The sequence below is a fragment of the Pelophylax lessonae genome (assembly GCF_965119305.1).
Source record: "Pelophylax lessonae genome assembly, chromosome: 7".
Classification (NCBI taxonomy): domain Eukaryota; kingdom Metazoa; phylum Chordata; class Amphibia; order Anura; family Ranidae; genus Pelophylax; species Pelophylax lessonae.
In genome coordinates this window covers 52,944,493-52,962,159 of record NC_138774.1, presented here as the reverse complement: position 1 = coordinate 52,962,159, position 17,667 = coordinate 52,944,493, and the positions used below count along the sequence as shown (strand labels likewise).

The window sequence follows — 17,667 nt, the reverse complement described above, 5'->3', positions numbered from 1 at the left end:
GAGTGGGATGATTAGGATTGCAGAAAGTATAATAGGATGATTGGTGTTATAAGAAGGATAGTGTGATGATTGGGGTTGTAGGAAGGATAATGGGATGATTGGGGGGTTACAGAGAGGATAGTGGTATATCCCTTACAGGGAGGATAGTGGAATGATTGGGGTTACGAGGAGGATAGTGGGATGATTGGGGTTACAGGGAAAATTAGTATGAGGGTCAGGGTCTCAGGGAGGGTTGGCGGTTTTTAAGGTAAGTGCGAGGGACAGGAGTTATAGGGAAGGTTGTTGTGCAGGCCAGGGATACAGGAAGAGTTAGTATGAGGGTTGGGTTTACAAGGAAGGTTGGAAGTTATAGGGGGACTTAGTGTGAGGGATAGGGATTTAAATGAGAAGTATAGCTAAAGCTCAATTGGCTGTACATCTCCCATGGATTACAGGAGTGCGGTTTGTTCTGCCCTCCATAGAAGGAGTGATGGAGTGCAGTTTGTTCTGCCCTCCTGAACTCTGCTCTCTGCTGACGTCACAGAAGTCGGTCCAGGCACCGCGTCATCACGACAATGGAAGTTGGGATACGCCAGGTGCCTGGACCGACACACAGCTCAGGCACTCAGTGAGCCGCTGAGAGCCTGAGCCGGCCACTCCCCACCCCCTCCACAGCTCAGCCCTCCAATGAGCGAGGAAGGAGAAGAACAGAGACAATCAGCAGCTCTCTGCTCGGGGAGCTTTCAGAACTGAATGATCGGCGGTGTTCAATCCCTCAGTTCTCAGTGCAGACGTGTCGGGGGACAGATGCTGCATCCACCTAGGTAAGTATAATTCTCAAAAAAAAAAACAAAGCCATACTTCTCATTTAAGGCTGGTTGGTATGAGGGTCAAGTTAACAAAGAAGATTGAGGGTAAAAGAGGGGTGTGAGGGTCGGGGATCCTTAGGGTAACAGTTGGGCTTTATGGGAGGGGAGGGGGCTTATTGTGATGGGTGGTGGTTACAGGTTAGGATTGAGGTGATGGATGGGGGGGTGCAAACAGGGTTAGGGTAATAGATGGGAGTTACACGTTATGGTAGATGTGATGGGGGGTACAGGTTAGGGTTGGGGTGATGGACAGGGGTCACAGGTTAGGGCTGGGGTGATGGAGGGGGGGTGAAGGTTAGGGTCGTGGTGATAAAGGGTTCACAGGCAGGTTTGGGGTAATAGACAGGGGTCACAGGTTAGGGATGGGGGGGGGTGCAGGTTAGGGTTGTGGTGATAAAGGGTTCACAGGCCAGGTTTGGGGTAATAGACAGAGGTCACAGGTTAGGGCTGGGGTGATGGAGGGGAGGTAAAGGTTAGGGTCGTGGTGATAAAGGGTTCACAGGCCAGGTTTGGGGTAATAGACGGGGGTCACAGGTTAGGGTTGGGGTGATGGGGGGGGGGGTGCAGGTTACGGTTAGGATGGCTTAATCGGCCAGTTTCTTATTTGATTGCTGAAGTTGACCCCTTTCTCACACAGCTTCTTATTCAGGTCGGATCTTTTTTTACTAAACAATCATCTGCAAAGTTTATAATGAAGTTGTGAAGTTTGGCAACAATTCTATCTCCCTACTGCCATGTATTTAATGGAGTAATTCTGAATAAATACCTTTTTCTCTATAAAAACCATCTTGGCTCACCCAGATGTGGCTTGTTTTCATATCCACTTGCGACCGCCCCATGCAGATTCACTGTGGCAAGGCGCCTTGTCTGCGCATTATCACGTACATGTACGTGATTATGTGTACGCAGTCTGTAATTGGACACAGCGGGAGGCAGACTGCGGGAGGATCGGGCTCGATCGCCGCCAGCCTCCCGCAATCTTCGGCTAGACTGACAGGAGAGCCGCCTGGTATGTAAACAATGCAAGACAGCTCTCCTGTCAGAGAGGCAGGGAAAGATCATGTGATTCAGCTAAGTTGAATTACCGATCTCTCTCTGCCTCTGTCCAATCCATCCCCCACACAGTTAGTAAGCACAAATAGGGAACACATTTACCCCCTTAATCACCCCCCCCCCCCCAGTGTTAACCCCTTCCCTGCAAGTGTCATTTATACAGTAACAGTGCATATTATTTAGCACTGATTACTGTAGTAATGTCACTGGTCCCCAAAAAGTGTCAAAAATGTCAGTTAGGGGTCCAATCTGTCCGCCGCAATGTCGCAGTCCCGATAAAAATCGCTGATCGCCGCCATTACTAATAAAAAAATAAAAAGTCCATAAATCTATCCCATAGTTTGTAAATGCTATAACTTTTGCGCAAACCGATTATTATACGCTTTTTGTTTTTTACCATAAATATGTAGCAGAATACAAATTGGCTTAAACTGATAAAAAAAATAGATTTTTTTACATTTTTTTTTTGGGAATGTTTCAGAGCAGAATGTAGAAAATATTGGGTGTTTTTTTTCAAATTGACGCTCTTTTTGTGTTTATAGCGCAAAAACGAAAAATGGCAGAGGGGCTCAAATACCACCAAAAGAAAGCTCTATCTGTGGGGAAAAAAAGAGGACAATATTTTATTTGGGTACAGCGTCGCACGACCGCACAATTGTCAGTTAAAGCAACGCAGTGCCGAATCACAAAAAATTACCTAGTTATTAAGGGGGGGGGGGGGGGGGTAAAACCTTTCGGAGATGAAGTGGATATAATTGGGCGTCCCTCTATTAGCCCACATTCACATTGGTCCGATTTGACATATCAAATTGGAGTCAATCGCCAGCAATGGCACCGTCCGAATCTGTGCAACGTCGCACCGATTCCCACCAGTAGTTTCTGTACTACTTTTGGCGATTTTAGCGGGCGATTTCCGTAGACACCTACGCAGGAACCCGCACAGATGTCTGTGAAATCGCCCCTGAAGTCGGACTGAAATGCTGGCATGAAACCGTGCGAGTTCAGCTAAACGCCCACAATTTCAATGCGGACCCAGTGTTCCCTATAAGTATAAATCTCTTGTAATAAAGATGATGATGAAATGGTTGTAGAAGGTGTTGGGGTGATGAATGGCCCTCTCCTCCTTCCTACAACCTCATCCAATCCTCCTGATTACATCTGAGAATGGAGCCCATACATGTACACACCCACCCCAGTATGGGCCTGCAAAGCACTGATGTAAACACGGCGCTCTGTTGCTATGGGTAACACACTGTTGCTATGGGTAACACGCTCTTCCTCCACCCCAACAGACTGAGAGGACTTAGCAGGAAAGCACCCCGCCCTATCATGGCGGCCCCCCACGGAGAAGGCGGGAATTACACTGCAGCCGCTCCTCTCCCCCCCACACACATAATAGCAGTAACAATGAATGAACAGATAGTCACGTTTAACACTAGAACGTGGACTCACGTTTCCGAGGGGAAGGAATTCGCTGCTACAGTTTCCGGCATTGGCTGGCAAATTGCTAAACCGCATTGGACACAGACGATGCCCATCATAAGGCGGGACTACTCAAAGCCAATCAGAGTTCTCTGTGATCACGTGGGGGCGGTGCCACGGTGTAATATCGCGAGACGAAGCCTGAGGCCTGTATTGAATGAGAATTTGTGAGCCGAGCACGCGCTGTATTTTTCCGCCCGGAGTCCGCCATTGTATCCCCTGGTAAGGAGGTGTGTGTGGAGAGTTCTCTCTCCTGTGTGTCTGTCCCTCTCCGTATTTGTATGGCCATTCATACCACATGTATCGGGTACCTTTATGACTGCATAGACCGTCCATGTTATCCTATGGGCAGAGCTCACTCCATTACAGGGCAGTGAGAACAGCACAGCATGCCGAGCGTGCAAAATTCATGTGACTGGGCCTTGGTACCCAGGGGTGCACTGAATGCATGGGTGTGAGGGAAGACTAAGGGCCGTTCACACCAAACACTGCGTTTTTTGACTGCATATTTAACCACTTAAGCCCCGGAAGTTTTTTCCCCCTTCCTGACCAGGGCCTATTTTGTGATTTGGCACTGCGTGACTTTAATGGACAGTTGCGCGGTCGTGCGACGCTGTACCTAAACTAATTTGAAGTCCTTTTTTTCCCACCAACAGAGCTTTCTTTTGGTGGTATTCGATCTCCTGTGCGATTGTTTTTTGATCGTGCGCTATAAACAAAAAAAGAGCGTCAATTTTTTCAAAAAATAACAATATTTTTATATCAAATTCCCCCAAAAAAATGTAAAAATCAAAATCTTAACATTTTAGGCCAATTTGTTTTATGCTACATATGTTTGGTTAAAAAAAAATGCAAAAGCGTATTTTAAAAAATGAAACTGGCAGGGAAGGGGTTAACTTTATTTGAGAGGGAGGGGTTGTGTGTCCCTAGGGGCGTGATTGTTATTGTGATTGGCTGAAATATATTTTTCATTCTGCTATATAACCTTCCCAAAAATAAAAATTTTCATCCTTTTAGGCCAATTTGTATTCTGCTACATATTTTTGGTAATCCCAATAAGTGTATTTTGATTGGTTTGCGCAAAAGTTATCACGTCTACTAAGTAGGGGGAAAATGTTTTTTTTTTTTTTGTTTTTTTTGTTTTAGTATCTGCAATTTTTAGCAGCACTGCAACATTGCAGCGGACAGATCGCACACTTAAGGGCTCTTTCACGCGGTCCGCCTCCGTAGGTGGATTCGTGCTGCTCAGCTGGGATCGTTCCCCGCTGAGCCGGCGGATGACAGCTCCGTCTCTGCTTGCAGTGCGTAGAGGGAGGTGTCACAGCTCTCGCTGCTCTCTATGGGGGATCGGAAATGTGAGCCTAGGGGGTGTTTTCTAACTGTATGTCGTAGGGATGCACCGAAATTAAAATTCTGGCCCGAAACCGAAAATGCAGGATGCCCTTGGCCGAAAACCGAAAATTACTTTTTTCACCAATTTTTTTTTTTTTTTTTTAAAATGGAACAGGGGCATACACCAAAAACGGGTAGTGACGTACACCTGTCGCTGCCACCCTGTCACAGTATATGTACTGTGATGGGTTGGCAAGAGGTTAATTTAATTACCAATGGTATTTGTATTATGCAGCATGAGTGGGTTAATGTATTGTCACTGCTGGTCACTCATCTATTAGTGACCGACCAGTGGCAGTTAATTAACCCCTTTGTGCTGCATTAGTGCAACCAGTATCAGTGTTAATTATCACTGGTTTCACTAATGCAGCACAAAGGGGTTAATTGCCACTGGTCTGTCACGAATGCATCAGTGACCAGCAGTGACAATACATAACCCCCTCATGCTGCATAATTAATACTAATACCATTGGTAAGCTGCCTCAGCGTCCCCTCGGCAGTACACCCTCCCCCCCCCCTCTGGCTCAGCGTCCCTCCCCATCCCAACGATTCAATCTCCTTACTGTCACTCTGCTGAGTGCTCCTCCGGTGCCCTTCATTCAAAAGAAGCGCCTCTGGCCGGCGGCCCGCTTCCTGGTGATGTCACTACTACGATCTGTGTATGAATGAACTGACACACCGAGCGGGAGGGCAGGCAAGCGGCCGCTAATAGATATAACTATATGTGAGCCTTCACTTACCTGTCAGAGGAGATACCTGCATGACAGGGAAGTGAAGGCTCACATAGTTATAGTTATTAGCGGCCGCTCCGCCCGGTGTCAGGTCAGTTCATTCACACACACAGTCCCGCTGACAGGGAAGTGAAGGCTCACATAGTTATATCTATTAGCGGCCGCTCGCCTGCCCTCCCGCCCGGTGTCACTTCATTCATACACACATCGTAGTAGTAGGGACATCATTGAGTGGCGGGACTTTTCAAAGCTGCACTGTGCCCTCCTCCTTTCTCACGGCGGCCATTAATTTCAGCATTGTTAACCCATTATCGGCCGAAATGGAATAGGCTCATTTTCGGCTGATAATTTCGGTGGCCGAAATTTCGGTGCATCCCTAGTATGGGGGATGGGCTTGTGAAATGATCAGAGACATGTGATCCTATATAGAAAGATCACAGGCGCGCTGTGATCATTTCATAGAGAACGGTCTGCAGTGTTTACAACAGCTGACCGTCCTCTCCTAGCGGGGAGCGATCGAGGGCGCCGGCCCCATGCATCGTTGCCACTGTATAGTGGTAGGCAGTCCTAATGTGGTTAAACACATTTCAGGTGCGTTTTGTACTGCATTTGCAGTGCTTTTTTATTTCTTTTTTTTTTTTTTTTTTTTTTTTTTTGTGGGCCTGACTTAAAAGGGGCAAACTGTATGCAGCACATTCCCTGCATTTGCAGTGCAGAAAAATGCAGCATGCTCTACTCTTTTTTTTTTTTTTTTTTTTTTTTTTTTTTTCCCCCTGCAATGAGAACTATGCCCATAGGATTTGCTTGGTTTTGGGCCGTCTTTGCAGTTGGAGTGCAGTTCAAAATGCAGTCAACGGTGTTTAGTGTGAAAAGGCCTTAAATGTATATAAAAAGGCGCAGCAAATTTGCATGAAACACAGTTTCTGGTGTGAATGGGCCCCAAATACCGTATATGCCATTCTGAGAGATCATCCCACACTGTTCAGGTAAGGGTAGTTCAGGGCTGGGTTGATGGAGGGTTGCAGAAGAAAATGCAGCATGGTCCTTTTTTTTTTTTTTTTTTTTCTCATTGCGATGAACTGCACTAAAATGATGTGAGCTATAGCCTAAAAGCAAGGTCATTCTTTTGGGTATAGTTCACATCATTGCGATTTTTTTTTTTTTTTTTTTGCTCAGCGTTCATAACCGTGTTTAGTTGACAGTGCATAAATGTTCACGAAATTTTTCGTCCAATTTTTTTTTTGGGACATTTGTTCCTAGACTTCCAGGTTGTCAGCAACTTCAGATCATGCGTGGTCTTTTGTATCCGATTTTTCACGGACGTACTGCATACACATTTAACGAAAATCGGTCGTCTAGGGACAGCCGAAAAAAATTTTGGTGTTTGTCCCTCCGTTTTATTTTCGTTGAAAATGTCGGCATCGGCTGCTGAAAGTTGTGTACACACTAGCCGAAAATCGGACGATTTTACCTCGCACGGGAATTTTCGGCAGATTTTCTACTAGTGTGTACCCCACTTTACGCGCAAAGATGTTGAGTATGGAGCCAGGAAGATTATCTTCCATATGTTAGTGGTGGGACAGGAGGGACACAGACTTGGAAGAAGGGGTGGGGAGATGGTGGGGGGGGGGGGGGGCGCTGTGAACCATCAATGGGTGTACTGAACATAATGGAAGGCATAGGCTTTACAGGACCACCGTAGGGCTCGTTCACACAGATTCATCCAAAGTACCAAAGTATGTCCACGTATTCCGGAATCTGCTGGAAAAAAGACTGGAGGTTATTTACTAAAATTGAAGAGTGCAAAATCTGGTGCAGCTGTGCATGGTAGCCAATCAGTTTCCAGTTTTTTTGGTCAAAGCTTAAAGGAGTTGTAATGTTGGGAAGGTTTTTTTTTTTTTTTTTTATCTTAATGCATTCTATGCATTAAGGTAAAAAGCCTTCTGTGTAGCAGCCTCCTGAGCCCCCCTCTGTCAGCGATGTCCACGAGTCCCTCGGCCATTGGCTGAGATACAGCCTCGGCGCCATCGGCTTGCTAACTTTGACAGCCAATCAGGAGAGGGGTCAGGACCGAACGGCAGCTCCGTGTCTGAATGGACACACTGAGCTGCAGCTCATTTCGGAAGCCCCCATAGCAAGCTGCTTGCTGTGGGGGCACTCGATTGGAGGGAGGGGTCAGGAGCAGCAAAGTTGGACCCGAGAAGAGGAGGATCCAGACTACTCTGTGCAAAACCAACTACACAGAGGAGGTAAGTATAACCTGTTTGTACATTATCTCCCCCACTATATATTTGTTTGTATGTAACCATATGGGCTCAGAAGCAGCTGTACACGGGGGTTGTGTAAGGCATGTGGCCAATGTTTTCCTCAAACTCCTTTTTGTAGTTATGGAATACATTAGTGTGTATGCTTTATACAGCCCCCCAGTGCATACCTGTGCACATCCTCAAATTGATTTCTATGGCCAGCTGTACACGGCTGGTTCTGGTTAAAATTCTTAGAGGCTCTGGACACTGGGCAACCTTGCAGCTCTGTCCATGTGCCCTCAGGGTTACATGCATAAAGGGAATATGCAGGGATTTTCTCCAGCAGGATCCGATGTATTCTATGTTTGGATTTTGGCTACATTAGTGTGAGTGAGCCTTAAAGTGGCACAACAAGACCTCTGCTTCTCCTCCAATTATATGCCATACACCTGGCACCCTTACACATTATGGCAGACTCCACTCTCCTCCACCATGGACAGTTCACAGCTCTCCCTCACCATCTTCCTGCCTCTTTTTTTCCAGTTGTGCATCCCTCCCACGCCACAACACATGGGCATTTACTCTGGCAGGTTCTATTCTCTACATTGTCCATTGTACTGTGCATGCACCACAAACACCATACACAGTAGCTGTGAGTCCTGGGTAAGCTTTTAAAGCCTCTGTACACTGGGTGCCCCTCTTACGGCCATGTGCACGAGCTCTTATGTGGGCAGCCTACAGGGACCCCACTTGCTGACATGTTAACCTAACGGTGTATAATCAGTTAAACTGCAAAGTCAGCCACTGGGGGTTGTACATGTAATGCAAAGCTTTGCAGCACACGGGTGGGCAGGACCCCTGATGAGAACAACCCATTTAAGTGAATTGGGCAGTGTTTTCACCGCATACAATGCATGTGGTTGCAGCACTTGAGAGTTAAAACAAGACAACATATCGTCTCCCAAGCACCTGTTAAGTACCCCCTGAAAAGCAATTTACTGTGTATTACTTTTAGGAGGGGTGGGACGGAAGGGCTGACTTAAACTAACTCGGCCATCAACCCCCCCCCTCCACAGATGCATACTTACAGAAACCTGATGGCTACTGCCTCGTGGTGATTGTTTACGTACTAACCACACCAAATTCATGAAATCCCTGCAATGTTATAATTATTGGTACTAATGTGTGCAGCCAATTTTTTTTTTTTTTGGGACCCTTATGCTGTACGGTGCTATTGTTGCGATAAATGAATAAATGCCACCATATCGGTAACAAAAGTGTGGAGATATATATTTACGGGTTTTTGTTTAAGTTGGGCTTTAACTCTATAATATAATTTTTATATATATTTCTTTCTTCTAGACTAGTGTGAAATGGCTGTCCAGGAGACCAGACCCAACAATACCATCTACATCAACAATCTCAATGAAAAGATCAAGAAGGATGGTAAGCCATTATAGCTCAGTGTCTGTAGCTGGTTCTTGTGCGGAGTTTCCTTGTTAGGCCCCTTTCAAACATACGGTCCGATCAGATCCGCCTGTCAATTTTTCAGGCGGACCTGATCGGATGCCCCATGCATCCCTATGGGGCAGCGGATGTCAGCTGAGATATCTCTGGTGGCACCCCCTGCCACCCAATCCTGTTCGTCAAATACGGACGAATGGAAACCCTATTTTCCATCCGTCTGGCTGATGGGATCAGATGAGAACAGACAGGGGGTCCATTCTCATCCGATCCTCCCATAGAGAGCAGCGGGGATCTGACAACTCCATCTCTGCACACAGAGCGGAGACCGAGCTGTCATCTGCCTGCTCAGTGGGGATCGGCCGATCGATCACCGGCTGAGCAGAACGGAGTCCGTCGGCGGAACAGACTGTTTGACCTAAAAGATCAGTTCTAGATTAAGTAATTCGGTTACTCCAGTGTTCAGATTTCCCTGCTATAGTTCTGAGCTCTTTGGCTTATGTTTGCAGTTTTGGGTATTCCTTTCATGCTATTGGATTCTTCATTTTATTTTCCATTATAGTAATTGCAACAGGGAATATGAGACTTATCTGAAAGGCCATGGTGATTCTACAGAAATTGAAATGTAGACATCTAGTTATCAGAATCCATAGTGAAATGATTAGGTGGCTTCTCTCCAGCATCTACTAAAAACTGTCACTTCTGGGTGCACTGATCCTTTGAAGTAACCCTATTTCCAACAAACTAATTTTTGCAAATGCTTTACTTCTGAAGAAGCAATGGAATTCTTTCCTCTCCTGCCGCCAAACAGACATCCGTAGACGTCTGCTGCAGGAACCAATGTTTCTTCCATGTCAGTGGCACTTACTGGTTCATCCTGCTGACCTTTTTGTCACTAAAGGAGGAACATGAAGGTCAGCGAGGGAAAACAGTGGGCACTGTGGGGGATCAGGAAATCGACACTCCCAGAAGTGTTGGTTCTGTTCCTGTGCAGAACTAAAGCTGTGGGAGTGGTATGTATTTTTCTTCATAGGTACAGATTGTTTGGAAAAAATTTTATAGAGGAGCTACAGTCCACTCCCCCCCCCCCCCCAAAAAAAAATTAAGCAGCAGCTACAAATGTATCGGGTAACTTGTGTCCAGGGATCCAGCAGGGATTTCCTCACTGAGATGATTATTTGATCAGCTTCTTGTGCAGGTGTCAGCATCTTGGGTAAGGGAAACTGGCAGTGAAGTCTTGTGGCTTCACAACCGGTTTCCTACAGTGCAGTCTTCTGTGAGCTGTGTTCCAGAAGGTTACAGGAGGAGGGAGGGGGTCTGAACTTCCACAGTGATCTGACCGGAAGTGAAAGCTTGTACCTGTCAAAACCATGTACCCCCCCCCCTGCAAAAAAAAGTGCCAAATGGGGCGGAGGGGGGTGGGGAGGAGAAGGGTGCAAACAAGCAGAACTTTTTCCCCTTTAGCTAGGAGGCTGAACAAAAAATACGTTTCCTCCATCCACACAAAATAGAAATTTTCCAACCAGCCCATTTTATAGAAGTCAATCTAACAATCTGCATCTGTCAAACAGGCTGCACGTGGATCGAAATTTGTCCAGTCCCTGCCAAACCAGCTGAATTTTGATCAATAAATGTCCAGATTTAGTTTGGTGACAGATTCAACAAAATCTAATTATTGCTGAGCATATATGTTGGTATTACAATAACTGTGTGCTTTTTCATCAGAGCTGAAGAAGTCTCTGTACGCAATCTTCTCCCAGTTTGGTCAGATCCTTGACATCCTGGTGTCACGCAACCTGAAGATGAGAGGACAGGCTTTTGTGATCTTTAAAGAAGTAAGCAGTGCAACGAATGCCCTGAGGTCCATGCAAGGATTCCCTTTTTATGATAAGCCAATGGTTAGTATTTTGTATATTTTTCGATTATGTGGCTTCAGTGTGACGCATGTTAATGGAGTTGGTATGCTTTCTTGTCAAAGTGTAACTGAGGCCATACCACTGTGATATAACGGAGTCCCTAAATACTCAAATTATTGTATTAGTCTAGATGTGACTGTTCCATACATTGTGGGTAGCATTAGCCTTCTATGAAAATCTTTCAGGCTGCATTCACGCCTTTCGCGTTTCCTAATTGTACCCCAAAACGCACAGGAATGCCTATTTTGCTGTGTTTCGCAAGCATGTAAAAACCAGCTGTACACCTGTTGTGCTTGCATTGCCATTGATGGCACCCCAAACGCAGTTGGCAAGTGTTTTTTGCCCAGCAACAAATGCACATTGAGAACTCAGGATGCTCCACACCTGAATAGGTTATAAAGTTTTTTTTTTTTTTTTTTTTCATGCATTGGGCAGCCCATTCACCTGAATAGGCTGCCCTATGTGCAGCGTGAGAGCACACCAAAAATTAGTGTGTGGGAATGCAGGTTCCTGCTATACTAGGTGTGAATGGGACCTAATGGTAGCCCAGAAGTTTTGGGGTAATGCCTTTTTTTATTTCTGTATTGTCTCTATGTGCTGTAATATGTTAAGCACACAGCAAATTGAGTAGAGAATTTGGAAGTCAAAACAGTTTTCTGCATGCTTGATTTTTATGTAGATTTTTCTCAAGTTACAGTTGTTACCCAGGACGACGCACCAACTGTGAGGGTTGTACATAATCTATTGCGTGCAGGGAAATCTGGTTAGATTTGTTTTTTTTTTTTTGTTCTGCCTACCTCTAATCACTTGCACTAATAAACATTTTGGGCATTTGTATTTTCTTAGATTGCAGTATCAGATTTGAGCACACTAGAATTATCATTTATAGTTATTTACTTGGCAGTGTGCGCTTAGATTGGTGTGAAACTACCTTGTGTATATTCTGATATATATATTTTTTCTTTTCTCTATGCAACCATAGAGAATACAGTATTCAAAGTCCGACTCAGACATCATCGCCAAAATGAAAGGCACTTTCGTGGAGAGAGACCGCAAGAGACAGGAGAAGAGAAAAGCAGTAAAGGTGCCAGAGGTTGCTCCTGTTAAGAAAGCCATTCCAGGGGCACCTGTTCCAGGCATGCAAGGGCAGATACCAGTAAGTGTGACCCTAGTAAATTTTACATGGTCTGTGCCAGGCTACAAAGAGGCAATCGCTTATAAATGTTCTCTGATTTTAGGGTATGGCAAACATCCCTGGAATGAACCAGGCTCCTCGTATGATGCACATGCCTGGACAGACACCATACATGCACCATCCTGGAATGATGCCACCACCAGGAATGGGTCCTGGACAGATCCCACCTGGTGGCATGCCTCATGGTCAGATGATGCCAGGACAGATGGCACCAATGCAGCCGGTAAGTGCTAATCTATCAATTGCATAAAGCTATGTCTTGGATTTTGTGGTCTGTGGGCATATAGCTGAATGTTTGATGCCATTTTGTACAAGCTCCATCTTTGTGTGAGAATGTGTTGTATGAAGCAGTGTCTTGTCTCGGGAAGAAGGGAGGCAGAAAGGGAAAAAATCAACTGATCAGAATTTGAGGCCTGCTGCTGGCCCCTTAACTGCCCTGGGAGCTGGCTCCCAAGTGACTTATGATACATCCATGGTTATCTGCATGCTCTAAAACTTACTTTCTCTTACGTCCTCCGACAGTCACCGCCTCCTCTAAGTCATCACAATTGGGTATTGTCCACCTATCCATAGGAATAGCTAGGCATATAGACTTAGTCAAAAGACAAAAGGCATTAGCATGTACAGACCCACGGGGCTGTCCCATCTGGTCAATACCCCCCCTGCATCACCACTCCCAACTCAGTTTGGTAGCATAGCAGTAGGTAATAAGAACCCCAAAAAGAGGGGCGGCGACTGTCGGAGGACTCAGAGAAAGGAATTTTACAGGTAAGATTTTACAAAAATTCAGTTTTCCATCTGCAAGTGAGTCACGTTGGAGGTTACAAGGTAGCGCCAAAAACATCCCGGTGTTTTTTATGGGGCAGTTTTATGTTTATTACCTGGTTTATAGGTGATGTGGGAATTGTAACTATTTAGCTGCAGCTTTGCAAAAGGCTAACACCTCTAAACCTATCTTCCACAGATATCGGAAAACCCACCAAACCACATTCTGTTCTTGACCAACCTCCCAGAAGAGACAAACGAGTTGATGCTTTCTATGCTCTTCAACCAGTAAGTATTGTAAACTCCTGAGATCTATTAGTAGAAACCCTCCAGATGTAAAATATTTTTGCCTGTAACCTTTGCTGCACCAAGCCGACTGTTCTCCAGTCCACAAACCCCCCCCCCCCCCCCCCTTCATTTACCACCTCCACTGTGTAGATTGTTCCCTATAATGCTGACCCCCATTCCCCTGCCCTGGAACATTTCAAATGTAGTGCCCTCTGATCTAGCAACAATCTCCCCCGTGTGCAGTTCACACATTCCCACCACCAAGAGTACAGGTATGCATATAGCCAGCTGTGCAACTACAGCCCACCATACACTTGGGTATTACTGATTCATGAGAAGAAATGCTCAATAGCGTTTTTAACATGTTCACATATGTGTGTGTGTTAGCCCTGAGCAATGCGGTAGTGTAAGCTTTACCTTTTTCTGCATAAATATGTAGAGTATAGGTATAGTGACAAATGTTCTAAATGGCCTATGCACAACTTGATTGTAAAATTACCCATTCACTTTTAGGCCCCTTACACATGGGGTGAACTCTGCTCGAGTCTGCCTGCTCAGCAATGAATCTGTCCGCTGAGCAGACATGTCTGCTCTGCTTATGCAGAGCGGACATACACAGCCCACTCCATGGGCAGTTGGAGGTACACGAACTGTCTGTGTTTTTTTTTTTTTTTTTTTTTTTAATACACCTGACTGCCATCGGATGTCGGCAGGTGTCAATGGACACATGTTCTTTTGACACCTGCTGCTCCATAGAGGAGACTGGAGAGGCCCTAAAATAGAAATGAAATGTGTGGGTACTTTCAGAATGAATAGTGAAATGCATTGTGGGGTGTCATATATATATATATATCTATCTATCTTATCTATTTTTTTTTTTTTAAAAAAACATTTTTTGTGTACCTGCTGTTGGGAGAAGGCAATAGGCCAAATTCAGCTTGCTTTCATCCAGATGTGTAGTTGTGTGCCTCCTTTGTAGATCTTTAAGTGAGGAACGCTTAATGAAACATGAGATTTTTGAGGATGACTTTTCTCCCTTTCTTCTTTCAGGTTCCCTGGCTTCAAGGAAGTCCGTTTAGTTCCTGGACGGCACGATATCGCGTTTGTGGAGTTTGACAATGAAGTTCAAGCCGGTGCTGCTAGAGAATCTCTACAGGGATTCAAAATCACACAGAGCAATTCAATGAAGATTTCATTTGCCAAAAAGTAGCCTGATGGAGGAAGGAAGATCTCAAGCTTTAGATTGTTCTGGGTTTCCATGAAACTGGTTGGCTTGTTCGAACAACTGAAGCCAACCATTCAGACAAACTTTTTGTTTTTCATTTTTATGTCTGACCTCTCATCCAGCGTACTATGTTGGTGAGTATGGATTCATTTATATTTTATTTTTTTTATGGACCTTTTTTGAAAGCTTTGCACCCAGAGTCTGCTTGGCAGACATTGTACCTGGAGCTTGTGAATAAAACATTTTCTACTTAAGTTTCTGCCTCAATTATTGTACACGGGGGGGGGGGGGGGGGCTAGTACAACTTAAAAGGGTTTGAGACCCCCCCCAGCACACAACGTTGGAGACTATCCAACCATAATAACATCTGTTTTGGTGGGGTGTGTTAAGTAATTCCATTCACTGCTGCCTGGGACTCAACAGGGAAAGCTATACCCAACACGGCAATAAGGGGCTCATCTTGGTTTTTCAGTCATTGGCTTGAGCTGGTGATGGGATGAGCTGGGCTGCTCTAGCATTTTATGATCCCTACAAAATGTGCAATTACAGTACAGCAGATAAAATACTGAAACAAATGTGAAGCAGAATACTTTGTATTTGGCCCTTGTCTGCAGCAATAGTGAAGATGTATGGATAATCTAAAAGCCGTTTTTTAAAGAGGTTTGGTTTTGGTCTTGCAATAACGGCTCTGAAAGCACTGGGAAGGAAAACCGACTTTTAGAGTTAAAATAGGTGACCATTGCCTGTCAAATGCCTTCTGAAAAGCAATCCATGGGTTGCTTTAAAGATAGTGGAAAGGGCTGCCTCATGTCCAGAATGGGTCCTAAGCCCTGGTTTACACTGCTGCGATTTAACAGGTCAGAATTGCATGACAAGTCACACGCTTTTGCAAGAAATGGAAACATTCAAATCATTGCAACTCAAGTCGTAGCAACTTTGAAAGGTTCTTGCCCTGCTTTTGTGGAATTTCATTGCAACTTGCATAGTTTTCTGTTAAATGCAGTCGCAATGAAATCTAAGGTGCGCATTGCAATGAAGTAGCACAACTTCAAAGCAGCACTGGTGTGAACCAGGGCTTAAAGAGGAGCTCCAGTCACCTGTGAAAAAAGTCTGCTACATAAACTGTAGCCGACTTTTTAAAACACAGCCACTCGCCTGTCCCATGATCTATGATATATAAATGAAGATTTCATTTGCCAAAAAGTAGCCTGATGGAGGACAGGAAGATCTCAAGCTTTAGATTGTTCTGGGTTTTCATGAAACTGGTTGGCTTGTTCGAACAACTGAAGCCAACTATTCAGACAAACTTTTTGTTTTTCATTTTTATGTCTGACCTCTCATCCAGCGTACTATGTTGGTGAGTATGGATTCATTTATATTTTATTTTTTTATGGACCTTTTTTGAAAGCTTTGCACCCAGTCTGCTTGGCAGACCTTGAACCAGGGCTTAAAGAGGAGCTCCAGTCACCTGTGAAAAAAAGTCTGCTACACAAACTGTAGCCGACTTTTAAAACACAGCCACTCACCTGTCCCATGATCTAGCGGTGTGCTCACCCCATCCGGTTTCACCTGCTGTCTGTCCTCTGCCCTGGCACCTTAACTATAGGCACCTGGCTGTGACAGCCTGTGGCTTTGCAGGTGGGTGCCTGCTGGGGATCATGAATGGTCCTGGTGGGGACTCCTGTACAAGAGTACTCTTCTCCCACAGGCTACCAGGAGCAATGAGTCTCGTCACAAACGTGGCACTTTCTTCTTGGCTCATAAGTGGCCCTTTTCGTTTCTCTGGACAAGGGATTAAAATCTATTCAAACCCCCTCAGGAGGTTCCAAGAGGCCCTGGTCTGGTAAGCCGAGCACAGGTTCCTCCAGACCTGCAGACAAATCCTCTTCTGCCTGAAGGGGTGCCCTCACCCCCTGGGGTGGTGAGACCTCTTTGCTTCTTTCCAGACCTGTGGCCCTCCTTGATTCAAGACAGGTGGGTCCACAAGCTGATTCAGTCTGGCTACAAGATCAAGTTTCGGTCTTCGCCTACGGCAAGGTTCTTTCCTTTCAACCTGCATTTGTCCCCAGAGAGGTCTTCTCGAGGCAGTGCAAGATTTGCTTCTCTTGGGAGTACTGGTTCTGGAATCGGAACGCTTTCAGGGTTTTTATTCAAACCCATTTACAGTTCCCAAGAAGGAAGGCAAGGTTCGTCCAATCCTAGACCTTAAGGCCTTGAACCGCTTTGTGTGGGTACAAAAAATCCAGATACGGTCCTTTCGCACAGTAGTGGCATCCCTTTATTAAGGGGATCTTCTGGCCTTATCGATATCAAGGATGCTTACCTTCATATTCCAATATGTCAGTCATCAGCGTTTTCACCGCTTTGCCATGGGCAAGGAGCATTAACAATTTGGTCTTGCCTCTGGTGTTTGCCCCGGTGTAAGCATTGTTGCAACAGCGGGGGATTGTGGTGCTAGGGTACCTGGATGATCTGCGTGCATAGTCTCCGGCCACTCTACAGGACGACCTGGACATCACTGCGGACTCTGCAGGAGTTCGGTTGGGACTTTAAATTTCCAGAAGTCTGCTCTGGTTCTGTCCACCAAGTTGGACTATCAAGGTCTGACTCTGGACACGGCCTTAGCCAGGATGTTTTACGCTGGACAAACTCCAGAAGCTGCAGTTTGCCATTTGAATTCTGTTGTCCAGCAGTCAGTCATCTCTCAGGACTTTCATGCTGGGGCTGATGGGTGTCTACCTTCCAAGGCGGTTCCGTTTGCATAGTTCCACACGAGACCACTGCAGAGAGAGAGAGATTCTTGCCAAGTGGGACAAGAATCCAGTCTCTAGACAATCTGCTCCTGTTGAGCCGGGGTAGTAGAGGGTCCCTGATTTGGTGGCTTTGCTGTCCGGCTCTTCGACAGGAAAAATCCTTCCTTCACCCTGTATTGGACGGTAGTCACCATGGATGCCAACCTATCGAGGTGGGGAGGTGTTTTTGACACAGATTGTGCTCAGGGGATTTGGACTCTGGAGGAGTCCAGACTACTGATCAACGTACTGGAACTTTGGGCGATCAGA

General features: G+C 45.6%; 2 protein-coding genes across 3 annotated transcripts in view; one reads left to right on the top strand and one right to left on the bottom strand.

Moving 5' to 3' along the window:
* ACTMAP (actin maturation protease) overlaps positions 1-3,403 on the bottom strand; it is a 29,544-nt gene extending 26,141 nt beyond the window's left edge. Inside the window, exon 1 of one of the 2 annotated variants that reach the window (XM_082264474.1) lies at positions 3,336-3,403. The gene's annotated coding sequence lies outside the window, so the exon portion shown is untranslated. Of the gene's footprint in view, positions 1-3,328 lie in introns of both variants that reach the window. The other variant, XM_082264475.1, reaches the window with a different exon arrangement.
* Positions 3,404-3,511: 108 nt separating this feature from the next.
* On the top strand, positions 3,512-14,841 carry SNRPA (small nuclear ribonucleoprotein polypeptide A). The gene is made up of 7 exons (XM_082263142.1): positions 3,512-3,605; positions 9,115-9,198; positions 10,942-11,114; positions 12,115-12,288; positions 12,371-12,550; positions 13,292-13,380; positions 14,431-14,841. The coding sequence occupies exons 2-7, from the start codon at positions 9,126-9,128 to the stop codon at positions 14,588-14,590; spliced, it is 849 nt and encodes a 282-aa protein (XP_082119268.1). The 5' UTR covers positions 3,512-3,605; positions 9,115-9,125; the 3' UTR covers positions 14,591-14,841.
* Positions 14,842-17,667: the final 2,826 nt, after the last annotated feature.

Bases quoted from the DNA above. Each gene is read 5' to 3' on its own strand.
- SNRPA (XM_082263142.1), top strand. From the start codon at position 9,126: ATGGCTGTCCAGGAGACCAGACCCAACAATACCATCTACATCAACAAT. The intron at 11,115-12,114 runs GTTAGTATTTTG...ATGCAACCATAG, and splicing joins CTTTTTATGATAAGCCAATG to AGAATACAGTATTCAAAGTC. The intron at 13,381-14,430 runs GTAAGTATTGTA...TTCTTCTTTCAG, and splicing joins CTTTCTATGCTCTTCAACCA to GTTCCCTGGCTTCAAGGAAG.